This window comes from Diceros bicornis, chromosome 32 (assembly GCF_020826845.1).
Source record: "Diceros bicornis minor isolate mBicDic1 chromosome 32, mDicBic1.mat.cur, whole genome shotgun sequence".
In the NCBI taxonomy this organism is placed as follows: domain Eukaryota; kingdom Metazoa; phylum Chordata; class Mammalia; order Perissodactyla; family Rhinocerotidae; genus Diceros; species Diceros bicornis.
In genome coordinates this window covers 39,054,952-39,074,876 of record NC_080771.1, presented here as the reverse complement: position 1 = coordinate 39,074,876, position 19,925 = coordinate 39,054,952, and the positions used below count along the sequence as shown (strand labels likewise).

At 35.5% G+C, this 19,925-nt stretch overlaps 1 protein-coding gene across 1 annotated transcript; it reads right to left on the bottom strand.

Moving 5' to 3' along the window:
• Positions 1–9,970: 9,970 nt before the first annotated feature.
• On the bottom strand, positions 9,971–10,912 carry LOC131396345 (olfactory receptor 2H1-like). The gene has a single exon (XM_058528603.1). It carries the CDS (start codon positions 10,910–10,912, stop codon positions 9,971–9,973), a length of 942 nt encoding a protein of 313 aa, XP_058384586.1.
• Positions 10,913–19,925: the final 9,013 nt, after the last annotated feature.

The following is a 19,925-nucleotide window of genomic DNA, read 5'->3' as shown; positions in this document are numbered from 1 at the left end:
TTAATTTTGTCCTTGTTGGGGAAGAGGGAGAATCCCCCTCTGCCCTTTCCCTTAAGGTTCTTATGGCTGGCCAAATAATTAAAAGACAAGTTAGCAGGGGAAAATAATATCAAGTTTAATAACATGTATACATGAGAGAAGCCAGGGAAACTGAGTTTCTCCACACAATAGAGGAGATTCTCATCTTAAATCCCATCTTCAGCTAAAGACAAAGGAGGATGTTGGGGGTGGGGAGGGAGACAGAAGGGAGACAGAAATTACAGTAATCAAGGGTATGCAGATTTAAGGCCTCATCCTCCACACTGATAAGTTTCCAGGGAGGCCATCCCCACTTCCCCCCAGCACAGAGAGGGAGATACCTTTACAAATGGAGATTTCCCTTATAAATGTAAATGTTTGTCTGGCAACTCTTTGCAGGGCCACCTAGAGAATGTGGCCTGGGAGAGACAGAATTTTTGATAAGATGGGCTGGTTGGTGCCTTTCCTATTGTAACATCTGTTTTACATTATATTACAGCCATCATATGATAGTAACTTCTTCCTGGAACAGGTCTTTTATGCTAAATTCTTTAGGCGGTTTTGGGGAGGTCAAATGTCCATCAGAGAAAATAATCAAAGTAAAGAGATATATTTCAGGGTGGCCAATTTTGATCTCCCACAGTCCCGCCTTTGAAACTAAAAGTTTCACAGTGCTTTTGAAACTTAAAGAAGTTTCATAGTCCAGAAGCTGAGTTGGTAGGCTGTTCCATCTCACTGAACATATTTTTTCAGTCCTGATAATAGGTCAGTTCAATTAAGTTCAATTTAGAAGGTGGTGATGCAGGTGTATATTGTGGAGGCAAGCAATCAAGTATTTAATAAGAAGCATTTCTATGGAAACAAAAGAAAAACAAGGTTAATTGTTGGAGCAAATTGTAAAGCAGTTTTTGAGTTCAGAGGACAGCCAGTTAAGATTTCTAGATGTCAGCATCTTTTGCAGTTTAAAATGTCCCTGATGATGTCATCAGGTAATCTCTCAGGTTTATATCAAGTCCATTGGCTTCAGTTTGTAAGGCTTCAGGATAAAGGGCAGGTTCAGTTCTCAGTGATTCCAAATGAAAATAATGGGAAAAAAATAAAAAACGTTGGTTTGGAGATCTGTAGCCAGATATTTCAGGAGACTACAAGAAATCAGGATCCAGTCCAGTCAACAGATATAAAACAAAAATCTTAAAAGACAATTAACAAAACTAGGATCTAATATCCACAAATGTATACTATAGTTTACACTGAAATAATTTCTCTCTTTAAAATCACCCTCATTTGGGCCGGCCCCGTGGCTTAGCGGTTAAGTGCGCGTGCTCTGATGCTGGCGGCCCGGGGTTTGGATCCCGGGCGCGCACAGGCACACCACTTTTCTGGCCATGCTGAGGCCAGGTCCCACATAGAGCAATTGGAAGGATGTGCAGCTATAACATACAACTGTCTACTGGGGCTTTGGTGGAAAAAATAAATAAATAAAATTAAAAAAAAAATCACCCTCATTTTTATCAAAGATAGCCAAACTAGTTTGCAAAATAAGTCTAACTAGTTTGCAAAATAAGTCTAGTTTTAATAAACTTGGCCCAATTATTTACATAAGTACAGCAAGAATAGTAATTGATCAAAGAAGCTCTTTTAAATCTGCCTTGCTGGAACTCTTTATAAGGAATCTCAGATTGAACTTCAAAGGCCTCTTGAGGCCAGGAAAGCCAAGCCAAGGACTCTTGTTATCAGACTTCACCTGCAATACCTACAGATTTGGGTGAATTCCTTTCTTTTGAGGTTCCCCCAAAATATTTCGAGGATCTTTCTACCTGCCAGATAAGTGACATTCTTTACTTATCCAGTAAGTGCTGCTTGGAACATAAGGTATCAGGCCAATATTTGCATGTGGCTTTATTCCATAAAGTCCAATCTTCATCCCTCAAAAGCTGTATGGTTATATCACAAATATGATGTTCCAGCAGCCTTGGTAATATAACCAGTGTTTCCAGTTGTGTCCTGTTATAAGGAGAACAGATTCTTATTGAACTTATGCAAATAACTATATTGCCATGAAATAAGAATATTTACTTACTAAGAGTTTTCATATTCTGGAGGGATCAGATAGAGATAAAAAGATAAATATTTCAACTTTGCTTACAAAATATCATTTACCAAGTTGCAATAAGTCATAGCTAGCTGAGGAGAAAAGAGAAAAAGTTTTTTTTAAATCTGAACAAAAACAAAACATTAAAAAAATCAGCAATATTTTAAATGAAAAATCATAAAAATTATAATCATCCTCATCAGTTCATTCAGTCCTGTGTAATCCATTCTTGATCCCAATCTTTTTGTTAGCAGCTTCATGAAGTCGTCAGTCTCTCCATTAGAGTTCTGTAATTTCTTACCAAGTTCAGTTTTATGATCAGAAAGTTTATCAGAAGCCTGTACTACAGTGTAAATGTCAGAGTCCTCTCCATGAATTTTTCTGAAGTTGAAACATATGTAAAAGCATCAGGGTAAAGAAATAACTCTCTGTAAACAAGACCCCAAAATGACAATTGACAAAGAAACTTGGTTAATTTTGTGACATACAACACTTTAAATAATAATAACCAGAATTATGACTGATAACCAGGATGGATCAGAATTTCAGTAATGTTACACAATTTTAAAACGCCTATATCAATAACATTTACCCACACAATATCATCTAAGAAGGTTTATCATAAACACTTGATCAAGTATGAAACAATGTTCATTGTGAAACAGTCAAGGGCAGATGGAGAGTTAAAATAATAAAACTTGATAGAGACCTCAGTTCTTTTGAACATAGGAAATTATTTTAACAAAACAGATTTTCTTTTAGGTAGAATCACTCAAAAGTAAAGAAAAACATTTTATAGCCTCTTTATCAAGTTCAAGAAAATTATCCTCTTAAAAGAAAGAAGACTAAATTTTCATTTTGCACCAGCTTACTTTTTACATTAAATCTCATTTACTGAATTGGATTTAGTCTAATCGTAGCCAACTTGACCATGTATAAAACTTCTTTTCCTGAATTTTTCTTCCACAAACCTTCTATAACTTTCTTTTTACCTTCAGAATTTGTTTCATGCCTTCCTTTCTTCTCTTCTAGTACTTTGGGACAAATTTTTCTTTCTTAATCAACCAAACAAAATACTTCCATTCTTTGTACCTTTTTTATGCATCTTACTTTGCTTGTACACAGACATATTTTTCTTAGTTTTTAGTAGCTTTAATCACACATACTAATTAGAAATTTTAACCCTTAGAAACCTTAATTTTTAAGTAAAAACTACGTAATTATAAACTTTCTTTTACAATAGTATTCTGTGGCTTGGAAAATTTATAAACACTTCATAATTTCTAGAAACATGATACTTTATCGTCCAATCTCTCAACAAAACACAAGACACGTTTACCAATAGAACCAAAAGACCTTTTTGTTTTACTATAATAAGACAAAAGTAGACAAACCTATATTTAGCAATCATTGTCTAATACTTTATCTATTTGGAAATGATCTAGATACTCAATGAATTTTTATTATAAAATTTAGCAAAACTCTAAAGTTTTAAGTCACCAAAAAGAATTTGGAAGCTGTAACCACCATAACAAATAATTATTGTTAAAAGTTCATTCAACATTTATCTTTTTCATATATAGTTGCTTATTCCCAATAATTATTTAAAGTGCCTACAAGACTTCATAAGACATTAGATAAAACTCACCATCATTTAAGTTATTTTTGTTAACCAGTTCTGTAATAGAAATAACATCAGTTTTTCTACAAAATTTCATGTAAATTTCATCACCTCTTATACCTCTAAACATAGTTTTCATTCGGGCTTTTACCAATATGTCTTGGTCTTATAATTTTGGACAAAGGAAGCATTTCCAGTCAGACATTTTAAAACATACTCATGTAAAGTTGATGTAACCTCTTTATATAAAATTAACTCAAACATTCCAGCCTTTATAATCTTCTCAACACTTACACTTTTACATGTTCTCAATTCAATTGTAACTTGAGTCAGGGTCTTAAGACTATTCAAATTTTTCCCTTCTTTCTCTGGCCTTTTCTTAGTTACCAATTAAACTATTATGTGAGAGCTCTCAAAATATTTTTTCCCCCAATTTAGAAGTTTTTCCAATTTAAATGATCCATCATCTGGCCACATTGACAAGTGGGATCTTAACTTTAACAGCGACTCATCCCATGCTTTAACTATGGATGCAAGAGACATCCCTGGTGATGGCGCAGATGATGTAGCCCCCATGATCCACAGAATTCACTCCCAAAGATATTCAGAGAAAGTAAAGACCTTCATTGCACATCCAGTAAGGATGATGTAGTGAAAACGGTGTCTCCAGTCTCCCACAAGAGTGTGGGACACCTCCAGTCATAGACCCGTTAATCTGTGACATCGGGCAGGTGCTACTGGAATGGGTTTTTTCCAGCAGTAACAAGCAATGAAGGTTAAGATGACAAAAGCCCTTATGGACTGGGCCCTTTAGGACAAACTCCCCTGAGAGCTTGGCACAGCAGGACAAAGATACAGTTTGGAACCCCAGTCTATTTGACTGACCACCAAAGTCCACCCGGTAAATGCACCTCCTGTATGGTACAGACCAAAGAGAATATTCTCACTGGTCACAAAGCCAAGTTCTCAGGACATAGAACAAGACAAAAGCCCAGATGACAGGCCTATCGAGACACCTGTATGAATGACAAAAAGAGAGACAGAGACAAAGACTATTTCTGGGAGGAAAAGGATCAATTATCCAATGGGTACCCAACCAGATCCTAGAGTCGCTGAGTCCAAGAAGCTAGTTTCACCAATATTTTCTCCTGTTAATCTAAATTTAGAAAGAGAAAACTCACCACTCTCACTTCCATTGGACCCTGCAGGCAGACATCTGGGAGACTGACATGGTAAGAACTCTCACCTCCTGCTGGTTCTTGTCAGGGTGCAAGATCTCTCCACTGCAGTAGTCCAGGAGTGAACAGTGTCCAGCCAGTGAAATTGTTTTGCCCCACATTGGGCACCAAAACTGTTGGGGAAGAGGGAGAATCCTCCTCCACCCTTTGCCTTAAGGTTCTTATGGCTGGCCAAAAAGTTAAAAGACATATTAGCAGGAGAAAATAATACCAAGTTTAATAACATGTATACATGGGAGAAGCCAGGGAAACTGAGTTTCTCAACAGTAGAGTGGCGATTCTCATCTTAAATCCCATCTTCAGCTAAAGACAAAGGAGGATGCTGGGGGTGGGGAGGAAGACAGGAGAGAGACAGAAATCATAGTAATCAAGGGTATGCAGATTTAAGTCCTCTCCTTCCACACTGAAAAGTTTCCAGGGAGGCCATCCCCCCTCCCTTCCCAATACACAGAGGGAGATACCTTTACAAATGGAAATTTCCCTTATAAATGTAAACGTTAGTCTGGAACTCTTTGCAGGGTCACCTAGAGAATGTGGCATGGGAGAGACAGAATTTTTGATAAGAGGGGCTTGGTACCTTTCCTATTGTAACATCTATTTTACATTATATTACAGCCATCATATGATGGTAACTCCTTCCTGGAACAGGTCCTCTATGTTAAATTTTTTAGGCAGTTTTGGGGAGGTCAAATGTCCATCAGAGAAATTAATCAAGGTAAAGAGACATATTTAAGGGTAGCCAATTTTGATATCCCACAATGCCAAGCCTTCCTCTTTCTTGATTTACTCCCTTATTTTAATGGAGTAGCATCAATGGTTTCCTGAAAATGCTCATGGGAGAAAAAATTTTTGAGAACTTGCATGTCTGAAAATGACTTTATTTTGTCTTTCCACTTGATGTAGGTTTGGATAAGAGAAGAATTCTAGGTGAATAATTATTTTCCCTCATGATTGTTAGGGCATCAATCCATTGTCTTCTAACATTCAGTATTTCTACCTCAACTATAAATATTGTTGTGTGAACTGATTTTTTCTATCTCAAGGCCTTTAATCTCTACATTTCTACTTGTTTAAAATTTCATAATAATATGTCTTTATATGAATTATTTTCATCAATATGATGGAAACTTGAGGAGTCTTTCAATCTTAAAATTCAAGTCTTTCAATTCCAGAGTATTTCCTTGAAACTTCTTTACATTTTTTTCTGTTATTTTCCCATGAAATCCTGTCATCTGAATCTTGACTCTTCCAAACTGAAACTATAATTTTATCATCTTTTCCATCGCTGCCTTTTTGTTCTACATCATTATCTCCACTGCCTTAATTTAAACGTTCAAGGGCTCTTTTTTCCCCTTCAATGCTCTTTTTACAACATCTTGCTCCAGATTGGTATCTGTTCTTAACTCTCTGAGCAGATTAATCACAGTTCCCTTTTGAGTTCTTTTGTTTGCTGCATACTCTATTATTCTTTTTTTCTACTTATTTGTTTTGATTTCTGTCTTTTATTTAGAATCTTTCCTGAAAAGTCTATTGATTCTGGATCTCTACTCTTGGGGAAGATCTCTGGACAAGAGAAAGTTCATTTGGGAAACCCCAAATATCAGTGTCCCAAGGTTGTCTCTGTGGAGTGGTCTGTTTGCTCTGAAAGGAGTCTGACTGGGGCCTCCAGCACTTTGAGAACTAAAGAAGGGAAAAGCATCTGGGGTGCCTCACAATTCAGTGTATTGACTTTCCACTTATACCCCCCACACTATGCCCATTTGTTGAAATCCAGAACCTTTTGGTTTAACATCTCCATAAAGTAATGTTTGCACCAGGGAGGGGAGGAGCTGTTGCCTGGCCAAATGAAGTGGTTTTATACTAATTTTTAGCCAAACCTCCTTTTAAGTTATACCTTTAATGTTGAGAGGTACTTGGTTACCCAACCACAGCCTTGGAGGGATTCTTCCAGTATGATTTAACTTGCCTCTGATCTTTCCCCATTGTTAGATTAATCTGCTTTTTTAGATCTCATAAGTCAAATTCTGGTTATCCTATGGCTTTCCAGCTTGCAAAACATTATTGCTATTTTCTTCTCTCCCAATCTCTTGGTCTTTATGTATTTATGCTTTAAATAGTTCCTTCAATAAGTGGTAAAATCTGATGTCAAAAAAAAAATCTGAAAATGCTTTTTAAAAATTTTTATTTTGCCCTTACTTTTGAATGATACTTTAGCTGAGTTTAAAATTCAGGACTGATGGTAGCATTTTCCTTTTAGACGTTCTCTAATGTTTTATAGATTATAGATTATAATCTATTATCTACAGATTATATAGAAGCATATGGTTTAACTCCCATATGTTTAGACATTCTCCTGTTGTTTTTTGTTATTGATTCTCAGTTTGATTCCATTATTCCCATAAAACACATTCTATGTAATTCTAAATATTTTGAATTTGTTGAGGTTTGTTTTATGGCTTAAGATATGGTCTATCTTGATGAATGTTTATCTGTGCTTGAAAAGAATGTATATTCTGCTCTTTTGGGATTGAATGTTCTATCTTTATATGTTTCCAGCCTGAATAATACTAGGGATGCTCTTCTAAAATATTTTTTTCTGATAAAAGATGATTTTCTCTCTTTTAAATCTTTTAGTAAGAAAAGGCCAGTGTCAATTTGAATTTGCACAAGGCTACTTGGGGCACATTGTACACTGGGCCTGTGTCTAAATAATTAATAATAATAATAAAAACTCCATCTGTTCTGTAACTCTTACCTCTACTCTGATCCTTTTGCTTATTAATATTGATTCAGTTTGTGGACTATGAGGGGCTGCAAATGAAAAGTATCAATTAAAACAGCTAATAGGATGAACAGGGATGACAAATTATTAGAGGAAGAAAGATTTTAAGTATGGAAAGAAGTGGAATAAATAATAACATTATTTTAAAAAGAATTAATTGAACGTTGAGAGAACAAAAAAGATTGTAAATAGTAAATGAATCAGAAGAGAGACAGTAAAACAAAACATTTAGTTGCCACTTTATTGAGTTGACAGTGCAACAAGCATTGTCCTTCTCCAAAATTTTCTTAAGTTTCTACAAAAAACACCCATTCCATACAACTACTTTGAAAAAGGAACACCTGCTTGTCCCTCAGCTCACAAATAAAACAACCTACCCTTTCCATCTTCAGGAAACTGAATCTCTCAGCTGAGTCTTTCTATGCATAAAATACACATTTCACTGTTCACCATCACTCAGTTCTGTTACACTTTTGGAGATAAGAGAAAATCTCAAAACTCTGCCCACTTGAAGTTAGATATGGCCACTTGACTTCCAATGACCCAGGAAACATGAGAGGAAGTAATATGCATAACCGGGGAGAGCATTTAGTTGTCAGAACTTGGCCCTCCAGGCCTTTCTTCTGTCAGGGGATCACATGTGGAAATGGAGACGTTGTAAGGACAAAGCAGCCTGGAATGCCAAACACACAGTATTAGACACTACCACAGAGAGTCATGTGATCACACACTGGACTTATCTTCTTTTTTGCTGAGGAAGATTAACTCTGAGCTAACATCTGTGCCAATCTTCCTCTATTTTGTATGTGGGTTGCTGCCACAGCATGGTCACTGATGAGTGGTGTAGGTCCAGGCCCAGGAACTGGCCCAGGCCACTGAAGCGGAGTGTGCTGAACTTAATCACTAGGCCATGGGGCCAGCTCCTTCCACACTGGACTTTCAATGTGCAAGAAATAAACTCACATTGTTTGTTAAGTCACTGATAATCTCTGTTCTTATATTGGTATCGTTTTATATGTCCTGGATAATATACCCATTCAAAATTTATAGGAGTCTCTTCTAAACAGTATTAATTTTAGCCCCTTGCCCTAGTCCATCTGCTTTCCATACATTTTGCCATCAATATCACTCTTAGACTTCTGCCCTAATTAACTGCCTAGTAATGATTACATTTGGCAAGCAACCCAAAGATTCTGTGATGAATTAGAGACTGGATATGTCTTAAAATGGATATGTACTTACAAACAAATTTTTGGTATGTTTGGTATTTCGAACAGAAAAAGAGCCTAGCAAAGATTCATCAAACCTTAATGGAAATATACAAATCAATTTATTGTGCAAAATTGCTGGCTGCATCCTTAATATCTGAACCGTATTTGCAAAAACTCACTTGGATTTAGGTAGAATTTTGATTCTATAATTTCATATCAAAGATAATAACACTGAGAACCCAACAAGGACTTAGATTTTTCTGATTACTATGTAGTAATTTTAAATGGTCCTTATTATATAAAGATAGAAAAACAGATTTGACCAAATATTTATCATATTTGTAATCACATGTAGATTAAATTAAATTTAGAAATCTGTCTCTCTTAAGGATTAAGAATGCTCACAACTCTTATGAATTTGAATACCTCTGAGACACCTCAATGTGATAGCATCATGTTCTGAAATTCAAGAAAATAAGAATAAAGCAAAAAAACCAGGTAGAATCCCTTCTATGTACCCAACTTTTCATTCTCATAGCCAAATTACAAAGAAGCACTGCATATGTAGTAGGGATCTAGAAAAATTCCAGGGAAATTTCCCTCTATCTGGCCTCAATAAAATAATTCATGATATACAGTTCTCTATTTTTTATTTGAAAACTGAAATAGATAATTTATAAGTTATCTGTTTGCTAATTCTAGAGTATTCTATTTGTGGTGATTATATCGCTTAAGAAATAATAATATATGTTCCTCAACAGTCAATTCTACAACTATTATTCTTCCTTAGCCAAATACTCTATGAAAACTTATTATTGGCCTAATATTGGTATTACATTTGTACTTTTTTAAAACAAAATGACAAGTAAAATATAAGGATAAAGAATAAATTATAAATTACCATCTTTTACTAAGCCCTCCATTTTTAGTGATATATCAAAGATTCTCTCTTATAGAGAGTGAGAGAATGTCACAATATTCAATTTCCTTGCTAGTACAAAACACTGATTATCTACTTTTTTGTAAGCTAATCCCCTTCCTCATCAGTCTTTGCAGGGCATCCTTCACTTCTTTGCTCCTCAGGGTGTAGATGAGAGGGTTCAACAAAGGTGTGACAATGGTGTAGAAGAAGGTGAGGAACTTGCCATGATTTGAAGCAAAGTGATTTTTAGGATCTGTGTAAACCATGGCCACTGTCCCATAAAACATGAAGACTACAATGAGGTGGGAGGAGCAAGTGACAATGGCTTTCTGCCTTCCCTCCTCAGACTGGATTTTCCCTAAAGCTTGAGCTATGTAGCCATAAGAAGTCAAGATCAATCCCACTGGCACAATGGTGAAGAGGACAGCAGAGATGGTCATCTGACACTCATTTGCAGAGGTGTCTCCACAGGCCAAGCGTATGAGGGCAGGAACCTCACACAGAAAGTCATCCAGGTGGTGATGGGTACAGAAGGGCAGCTGGAACGTGATGAAAGATTGGATCAGAGACTCCATCAGGCCAGACAGCCAGGCCATGAGCACCAGCTTCCAACAGAGTGAAGGGTGGATAATGATTTTATAACGCAGGGGCTGGCAGATGGCAACATAGCGGTCAAAGGCCATCACTACCAGCAGGATGCCTTCAGTGGCACCAAGACAGAGAAACACACAGAGTTGGATGACACAGCCTGTGTAGGTGATGCTCTTGTCTGGCCCCCACAAGTTGAATAACATCTGGGGCACAGTGGTTGTGGTGAAACAAAGCTCCAAGAAGGAAAGATTGCTAAGAAAGAAGTACATGGGGGTGTGGAGATGAGGGTCCATGCAACACAGCAAGATGATGGTCAAATTTCCAAGAACAATCATGGTGTAGAAGAAGATCACCACCCAGAAAAGAACCATTTCTAGCTGCGGCCACTCAGAGAAGCCAAGAAGAATGAAGCCCGCTGGAAAACTCTTGTTGGTCATTCCTGCTGCTTTTGGCATTGGGATTTAGACATAACTGTAAGTAAGATTTTGTGAGTGGATTTTATAAATAAATGTCTCTATTGTCATAGAGACTAGTTTTCTATGGGATCTTGCACATGTGGCATATGGTGTTTTCCCTTACTTTAGAGCATTAAGTTACAATCTCTTTCCTATAGGGCTTTGTTTTTTATACAAAAGGAATATATGTATGATACTACTTTTTGGAATTCATCTCTAAAATATGTAATCACAAAATCCCCAGTGGACTATCTCACACAATTATCTTAGATCATTTTCATGTATCTATTAGATTGTCCTTTCATCCATGTATGTAGCAGCTTCTAAAATATTTGGAATGAAATATTGAACAGAAAGTTTTATCTTTGAAATATGTAGTCCCCCTATGTAGCAAGGTATTATTTGCATTGTTTGGTGATGTTAATAGGAACACATAAAATACAGATTATCCCAGAAATGAGGCTCTTCTGCTCTCAATGTAGACTCTGAATGGTGAGTCCCTGAACATCATTTTCTGAGTGTCTGAAGAACCACCTTGGGATAGGAAACATGCCAGTTTATAGGTGACTTAGGTTGGACACCTGATTCTTTCACTGTAACCAAAGTAATATAACTTTAAGTAAACAAATAAAAATTCTAAGTCACTATTCTTATCTGAACAATGACTATGTTAACTCCCATCTCAAGAGTTTTAGGTCTAAACTTCAGGGATAACAATATAGTAGTGCTTCTTACATTTCAGCACAAAACTTGAAGCACTGTGAAACTATTGAACGTTAAGCAATATAAATGTGTCTAATTCTCACCCCACACAATCCATCGTGGTCTCCTCAATAATAAATTGGACATAATAAATACATTTTAATGTATAGCCATAATTTAAAAAGGAAATTAAACAAACTTACATAGTTATGAACTCTGTGATTATTTAAAAACTTTGCTTTGTTGGCAGGGGGGAAAGATGGTACATAAGCATTACTAAATAATACTAAACTGGGGCATTGTATTTGGGAAACATTGTCTTGGAATATTAATTTTCTATTTTCCAGAAACTATAGAATAATTCATAAGATATCAAGAATGTGAGGGACATGGGGCACAAAAATGATATTAGGTTTAAGGAAACTGAGTTTATACATTGTGAAAATTAAATTTTGAAAGCAGGCAAATAATGTAAATTTGAGGAACACCGTGGTAGACTTCTTCTATCCAGCAGCACCTTCATTTGTATTCTGATGTGGGTATATACTGTGAATAAGAAAGAGAAGATCCCTGCTTTTCTTGAGCTCATAGGCCCATGGGAGACAGAGAAAGCAAGTGAAGAAATGAGCAGATAAATCATAACGATTCAACTATTTGAAAGATAAGTCTAAAATGAAAAAAACATCAGGGCATTTAATTGAGGATAACAATGGAGGATGGAAGAAGAGAGGAAGATCATTACACTCTGCGGCAATGAGAAAAAGAAAAAGTCTGTTGCCAAGGAAGTGTGTCAGCCCCAAGAAGTCCCTCATGGCTGGAGAACAGTGAGAGCCGTGTGCACTGCGTGTGGTCAGGTGTGTCAGCTGCACTCAGCTTCTCCATTCTAAGTACCAAAACGCCCTGATTTCACCACAGAATATCCATTCTGTTTCATCAAACTGTATCACTCTTCATTCCTCTCAGATTCCAGTTTTATTTCATTGGCTTACCTTCACCTGGCTCAGAATGCAATACTGCATTAAACTGGTTACATTTTTTCTGATTAACATGTAAGACATTATTCTATATTACTGACCTTTTGTATCTGATTTGTCAAATTACCCTAATAAATTCTCCAATTTAAAAAAACATTTTAATGTGATTTACCTTTTTTTCTCCTTAGAAAGTTTTTCCTTTTTCAAATCTTAATTTTATTTTCCACAATGTTCTCTTCATTGTCTTTGTTCATGTTTCAAATTTATCATTACCCATATATTTCTTCTAGTTATTTTATAGTTTCAACCACTACATCTAAATTTTTAATCGATTTGATTTTTTGTGTGTGCGTGTGAGGAAGATCAGCCCTGACCTAACATCCATTGTCAATCCTCCTCTGTTTGCTGAGGAAGATTGGCCCTGTGCTAACATCCAAGCCCAACTTCCTCTACTTTATATGGGACGCTGCCACAGCATGGCTTGACGAGAGGTGCGTCCATGTGTGCCCGGGATCCGAACCTGTGATCTCTGGGCCCCCGAAGCAGAGCACGCACACTTAACTGCTACTCTACCGGGCTGGCCCTGTCTTTGTCTTTGTGTGTGTCTGTGGAAAATTAACCCTGAGCTAACATCCGATGCCAGTCCTCCTCTGTTTGCTGAGGAAGACTGGCCCTGGACTAACATCCTTGCCCATCTTCCTCTACTTTATATAGGATGCGACCACAGCATGGCTTGACAAGTGGTAGGTCTGTGTGTGCCTGGGATCCGAACCTGTGAACCCCAGGCTACCACAGCACAGCGTGTGGACTTAATCACCACACCACCAGACCTGCTCCCTCCTTCTTTATTTTCAAACTATTCCATCTCTGAAATGTAAGTAGCTTACCTTGTTGGAAAGCAAGTCAGTAGCAGAATTAGACAACAAATAAGCCTGCTGAGAAGCAACCTGTAGACTTTCCTTCCCTGAGGTCTTTTTTCAGGCATCCCCATTCTTAGTGATTTCTGAGTTAAATATAAGCATTGTGTAGTCATTCAGAGATGTCAGAAATGGTATGAGCACTTCTTTCTATAAAAGGAAAGACCATAAGCAGCGCAGAGGGAACTGGGCTTCTTAAGAGGTCCCTGGGGACTTCAATCCTTATAGGTAATTAGCTGCTAGTCTAGAAATGTTGTAAAGGCCTAGAGAATAAGGAAAATTCTTCCCTTGTTTTCAGTAAATGAATTGAGGAGTCATTTAACTGTTTTCAGTTGACTGTTTTCAATTGATCCCTGTAACTGCTAATCACATATTGCAGATCATTAACCTTTAATGTAACCAGGCTATTGTACAAAGGCCAGGGGCACATGTTTTCAGATATTTCAACAGGTTCTCAAATCTGACATGAAACTTTCCTGACATTGGAATGAGTTATTTTTCAGGAACTTAAAGAGATGAGGAGGCCAACCAAGACTGAAACTCATTGTTAAGGAAGGAAAGAACGTCAGAGTGCAGGCAGAACAGAAGATGATAAGTCTGGAGAACGGATGCCAGAAATAGCGTGACCCCTTCCCTATTCTTGCCTCCTTCTCATATAACTGGCTCAAGATTTTGTGCTTGTTTAAGGTGGTCTTTGGGACATGAATCCACCATCTTCTGGTTTTGTGAGCTAATTGAATAAACTCCTTTCTTGACCACCAACTCATCTTGCACTTGATTGGCATCAGGCTGCAGCGAGCAGAATGAGCCCTTTTTCAGTTACACCCCTATTAACACAATTAAGCAATTGATTTATTGATTATATATGCTAAAAATTTTGATATTCATTGGTTTACTTATTCACTCCACAAATGTTTATTTGTGTGACCATCCCTGTGCTAGTATTAGAAACATAATAGGTAAGAAAGAAAATAGAAAGAATGAAGATGATATCTTTATCAGTCTTAAATTGATTGCATGTGCTATTATGCAACTAAATGAAGTCAGAGGAGATGGAAAGATTCAAAGAAATGTTTACATAGGAAACAAGAAATTATAAAACTGTGGTTTTGGTGCTTAAGGATATAGTAGAAGATAAAAAGAACTAAGTTTTATCTCAGGCATGCAATGATGAAGAACACAAGTATATGCAAGAATTTTATTAATTGCCGTCCTAGGAAAGCATCGTAGAGTATATAAAAGATCTAAGACTTTAATCACATCTCAAAACAAATTTCTGTATAAAATACATTGATAGCTAGGAATAGAAACATATTTCTCTAAAGTATAAAATATTTCATATTAGACAATATCATATATCCAAAACAAAAGGGAAATAAAAGCACAATAGAAAAGTTACATGATATTGAAAAAATTATGAAAAGCTGTTTCTCTTGAAATAAAAATGTAATAAAGTATGATATTTCTGTGTAATAGAATTCAAACTTTATACATGAGATACCAAAGCAGTAATTATAAAGCAAAAATAGAGAATAATATTTAGCCAATAAAGCTCTGTAACAAAAAGAGAAGAAAAAAATAAGAAAATAATGTTAAAAACAAAAGAGTAGAAATAGCCAAAAATGTTTAAGGACTTGAAAAAGAGGTTTATAATTCCTGAGGAAATAAAATGAGAAAAGTTAAGTCGGATTAAAGAGAAAATCTAAATTTATGTTGCAATAACAAGTGCATCTCTAATGGATATTGTGAATGGTTTCCTTGTCATCATTTCCACATCCTTCAAATGTGTCCTTTTTCACTGCTCAAGCTGAAAAGCTAAAAGTCTAAGTGTACATACTCCACTGTATCTGAGATTTCACCTGTGATTTAAGTTCCAATAATGAGGTGTGTGTGAGATTTAGATGGTGGAAATGTGATGGAGTCTGCCTTGTTTTTTGGCTTTTTTATGGTAGCACAGGGACTTTTTCTTTTTACTACAATAGCATTTCATTGTCCGTAGAATTGATAGGCATGAATGATAGAACCATTAAAGCAAGGAAAAATCAACAGAGGCCAATAAAAGTCATAGTGGATTACTTTAAGCTTGTCAATTATTTTGAGTAACATCTCCATGCTTACTATGTTGAGTCTTTCATTTGGCTTTTTTATGCCCATTGGCAGAGTGTGAAAATGCTTCATTATCAACATCATTGCACATTTTTTGGCTCCTTATCTCTTAATATTTTTAAGTTTATGATGTTTGCATTTTGGAAGGGCTCTCTCTTCACTCTATTTTATAACTGGTCATTTTCGACTAAAGGGAAGATACTGATTTACTGTAATCAGTAGCCACCTCACTGAAATCTGACTAGTTGCTTTTTTGTTGATTTTATTGTTCCTGTTATGATGCTTTACAGGACATTTCTCATTTAATCCTCTAAACCAAAATGGGTTTTGTCTGGACCACTCCCTCTAGTCTGCCCTAGCCTGCCTCTTCGAACATCTTTCACTTTCTTCAGCTTACTCTTCAGGCTTCCAGGCTATTGGAATTCCTCATATTTGGGAAGATATTTTATTATTTTTGTTTTAGAAATCTAGCAATTATTACTTCCTTTCCCAGATTATTTCCCCTGCCAGTATTTACAAGTCCATTATTTTCTCTCTGTCTCCACAAAAACAATACCTTCTTAGGAAGTCTTCTCAATTCAATTCTCCTCCAATACATTTCTCTTTTATTATTTTGCTTTATGTATTCTGTTGAATGTTACATCATGTTTCATTACATTATTTTATTTATTTATTTTTTAGTTTGGGATATATATATATTTTTATTGCTGTAATATTGGTTTATAACATGATATAAATTTCAGGTATACATCATTATACTTCTATTTCTGCATAGATCACATCATTTTCACCACCCAAAGACTAGTTACAATCCATCACCACACACATGTGCTTAATCATCTCCTTCACCCTCCTCCCTCCCCTCTTCCTCTCTGGTAACCACCAATCCAATCTCTGTCTCCATGTGTTTGTTTGTTGTTGTTTTTATCTTCTACTTATCAATGAGATCATATGGTATTTGACCTTCTTCCTCTAACTTATTTCACTTAACATAATACCCTCAATGTCCATCCATGTTGTCAAAAACGGCTGGATTTCCTCTTTTCTTATGGCTGAGTAGTATTCCTTGGTGTATATATACCACATCTTCTTTATCCCTTCATCCTTTGTTGGGCACTTAGGTTGCTTCCACTCTTGGCTATTGTGAATAATGCTGCAATGAACACAGAGGTGTATGTATCTTTATACATATGTGTTTTCATGGTCTTTATCTTTTATAAATACTGTAGAGATTATATTCATTTACTCAATATGACTGCTGCTATCTTTAATAATCAAATTTAATCCACTATTTTTTATCATGGTTACAGATATATCTATATTTATTTCTAGATGTTTTTATTTTATTTTTATTTAGCATACGACTTCTTTCTTTCGTAAATTTTTGAATGTTTCTTCTTTTTTGAGTGATTGAGTTTTCAGTGCCTATCCACTATTATCTTTTTTATTAATTTGAAAAATGTCTATTTTACTTGTCATCAAATTTGGCATGGCAATAATAGGAACATATGTATTAAAACTATATTTTCTATAGACACACACACACACACACACATACACATATTTGGGAAACCAAAAGGAAATATACTTTATCTTACTTTTATTTCCCATGTTTTCCTCACTTTTTAAATGTTGATTCCTTGTGGATTTTATTTCCAGATTTTTCAAACACAGTGCATATGTAAATGTATATCAAATGTAATTTAGATATGACTAGTAGGTTTACTTGTTTCTTTGATCAATACAGTTTCTTATAAACTAGATTAGCTTCGTCAATGAATATATTATTTCTCTACCATACTATACTTTTAAGCAATTATTTTAGAGAAGGTATGTATTTGGTAATGTTTCAGAAGCTTTTTATGTCCCCAAATTCGCTTACTTTACTTTGTTACTTAATACCACATTAAATAGGTATAGAATTATTAATACTCTAGTTATTTATTGAATACAGTGTGGCTAATAAATTAACAGATGTGAGTCTAGTTTGCATATAGGTAGATTTTTTTTTTCTTTCTCTGAGAACACAGTTTTTGTGTTCAGTAATATGATGTGTACAGTTAGGAATTTTTAAATATTTGTGTTTTTTACCCAGTCAAGTACCTAGATTATCCCTGTTGTATTGAAGACAGGTGTCTTTCCTCAGCTCAGGAAGATTAGTTTGTATCCCTTTGTCCTGCTAATCTTCTTTATTTGGTGTATCCTGGAGGTGTCTGCTGTATCGTCTATGCAGCAGTGTGCTGGAGAGGGGTTGCACTGGCTGGTGAGAGGTGCTTGTGCACATCCTTTCTTAACTCCATGGTCAGTGACATCACAGTGACAACTTGAATTTACAGTATTTACACTATGGAAATTGGCAAATACTATAAATCATACAAATTAGTGAGTTTTTTTCTTTTGCTTACTTTTATTTTGAGAGGGTGAATGACTAACTATCATACTACTGCCTCTATGTCTTTTGTCATTTTTTATTATATATATCATATTAATATATAACAGTATATAGAAATAAATATATTTATATATATTATATATTTGTATATTATACATATTTATATATTATATAGTTTTATTATTTTTATATTATTTATATACTTTTTTTCCTCTTCCACAATATTCAGGGAACACACCAGACTTTATCTTCCACTTAGTAAACTATTTTTCAGCTGTGTCTATTCTACAAAGTCCTATTACTGTTTTTTCTTCTAAATTTAATAACTTTTTAAAAATCACATCTCTCCAGTTGCTTTTATCTTTCCCACTTTTCCCACTTGTTTGAAACTATTTTAAAATTTCTTTTTTACTTTATTTAGAATTCTTCCTCATTTAGTAATGCTTTTTCCTTTACCTTCCTTCCTTCTTTCTTTTTCTTCCTTTTAATTTTAGAGATACTCTTTGATGAATTTGGTTTCACTTAAATATGTGAAAATTTTTCCCTATATTCTCTTTTTTGTATCTAAGAGTGTCTGTTTTCTTTACCCCGTTGTTTCCTGAGACTCCGTCTCTCACAGAGAGGCATGATTACATTTTCTCTGCTGAGCATTATGGTGACTCCTTTTCTTTCTTTTTCATTCCTTGTATTAAATAGCTTTTCTTGGCATATCTTAAGGATGGGAGTCATCATCCGCAGCTCCTCTACAAATCACCCTAAATTGAGATGCGGATGAACCCCTACAGGTTCTAAATGAACCTCTGTAAGTTCTGTATCTGTGTCTATCAACTTCAAAGTTCAAAGTGCTTCCATTTATTTTACTTACCATTTCAGTTAGACTTCGTGCTGTGGGTTCCCTCAATTTTTCTTTTCTGAGATCTCATCCTATGTTTTCACTTTTCACTGAATTTTTCCATATTTCTCATATATAGAGGATATTATGCAAAGTGAAATAAGTCAGAGGGAGAAGGTCAAATACCATATGATCTCACTCATTAAGTAGTAGATAATAACAACAAACAAACACATAGAGACAAAGATTGGATTGGTGTCTACCAGAGGGGAAGGAAGGGGTGGGGGGGGAGGGCGAAAAGGATAATTAGGCATATGTGTGTGGTGATGGGTTGTAATTAGTATTTGGGTGGTGAACATGAGACATGATGTAATCCATGCAGAAATAGAAGTATAATGTTGTACATCTGAAATTTACGCAATTATACACCAATGTTACCACAATAAACAAAGAAACTTAAAAATTAAAAAAAAAAGAGGATATCAGTTTCTTGTTTCTTTAATTTTTTAAAAAAACACATTTTGGGGCCGGCCTCGTGACACAGTGGTTGAGTTTGTGCTCTCTGCTTCAGTGGTCCAGGGTTCACATGTTCAGAGCCTGGATATAGACCTACACACTCCTCATTAAGCCATGAGGTGGTGGCATCCCATATACTAAACAGGGGAAGACGGGCACAGATGTTAGCTCAGGGCTGATCTTCCTCACATGCACATACACACAAAAGTCAAAAAAAAAAAATTCTGTCATTTCATGGTATTTGGAGGGGTGGTGGAACCACAAACACGTTACACCATTTTCATTGTATAGTTTAAAAACAATTATAATATAGAATGATTATAAACCTAGGTAAGACTACCTTTTTCTTTTGGGGAATAAAATGGAAAATTACTTTAGAAAGCAAATTGGTAACGTGTGTAAATTGACTTATGTGTCCTTGTTTTTTACTTCCAATTGCATTTCTAAAAGTACCTCATAAGTACATAATAATAAACAGACTACAAATGTGAAAGTATGCCTAATGCAGCTATCAATCAAAAGAAAAATATAAACACTCAAAGAATCTAACTGTAGG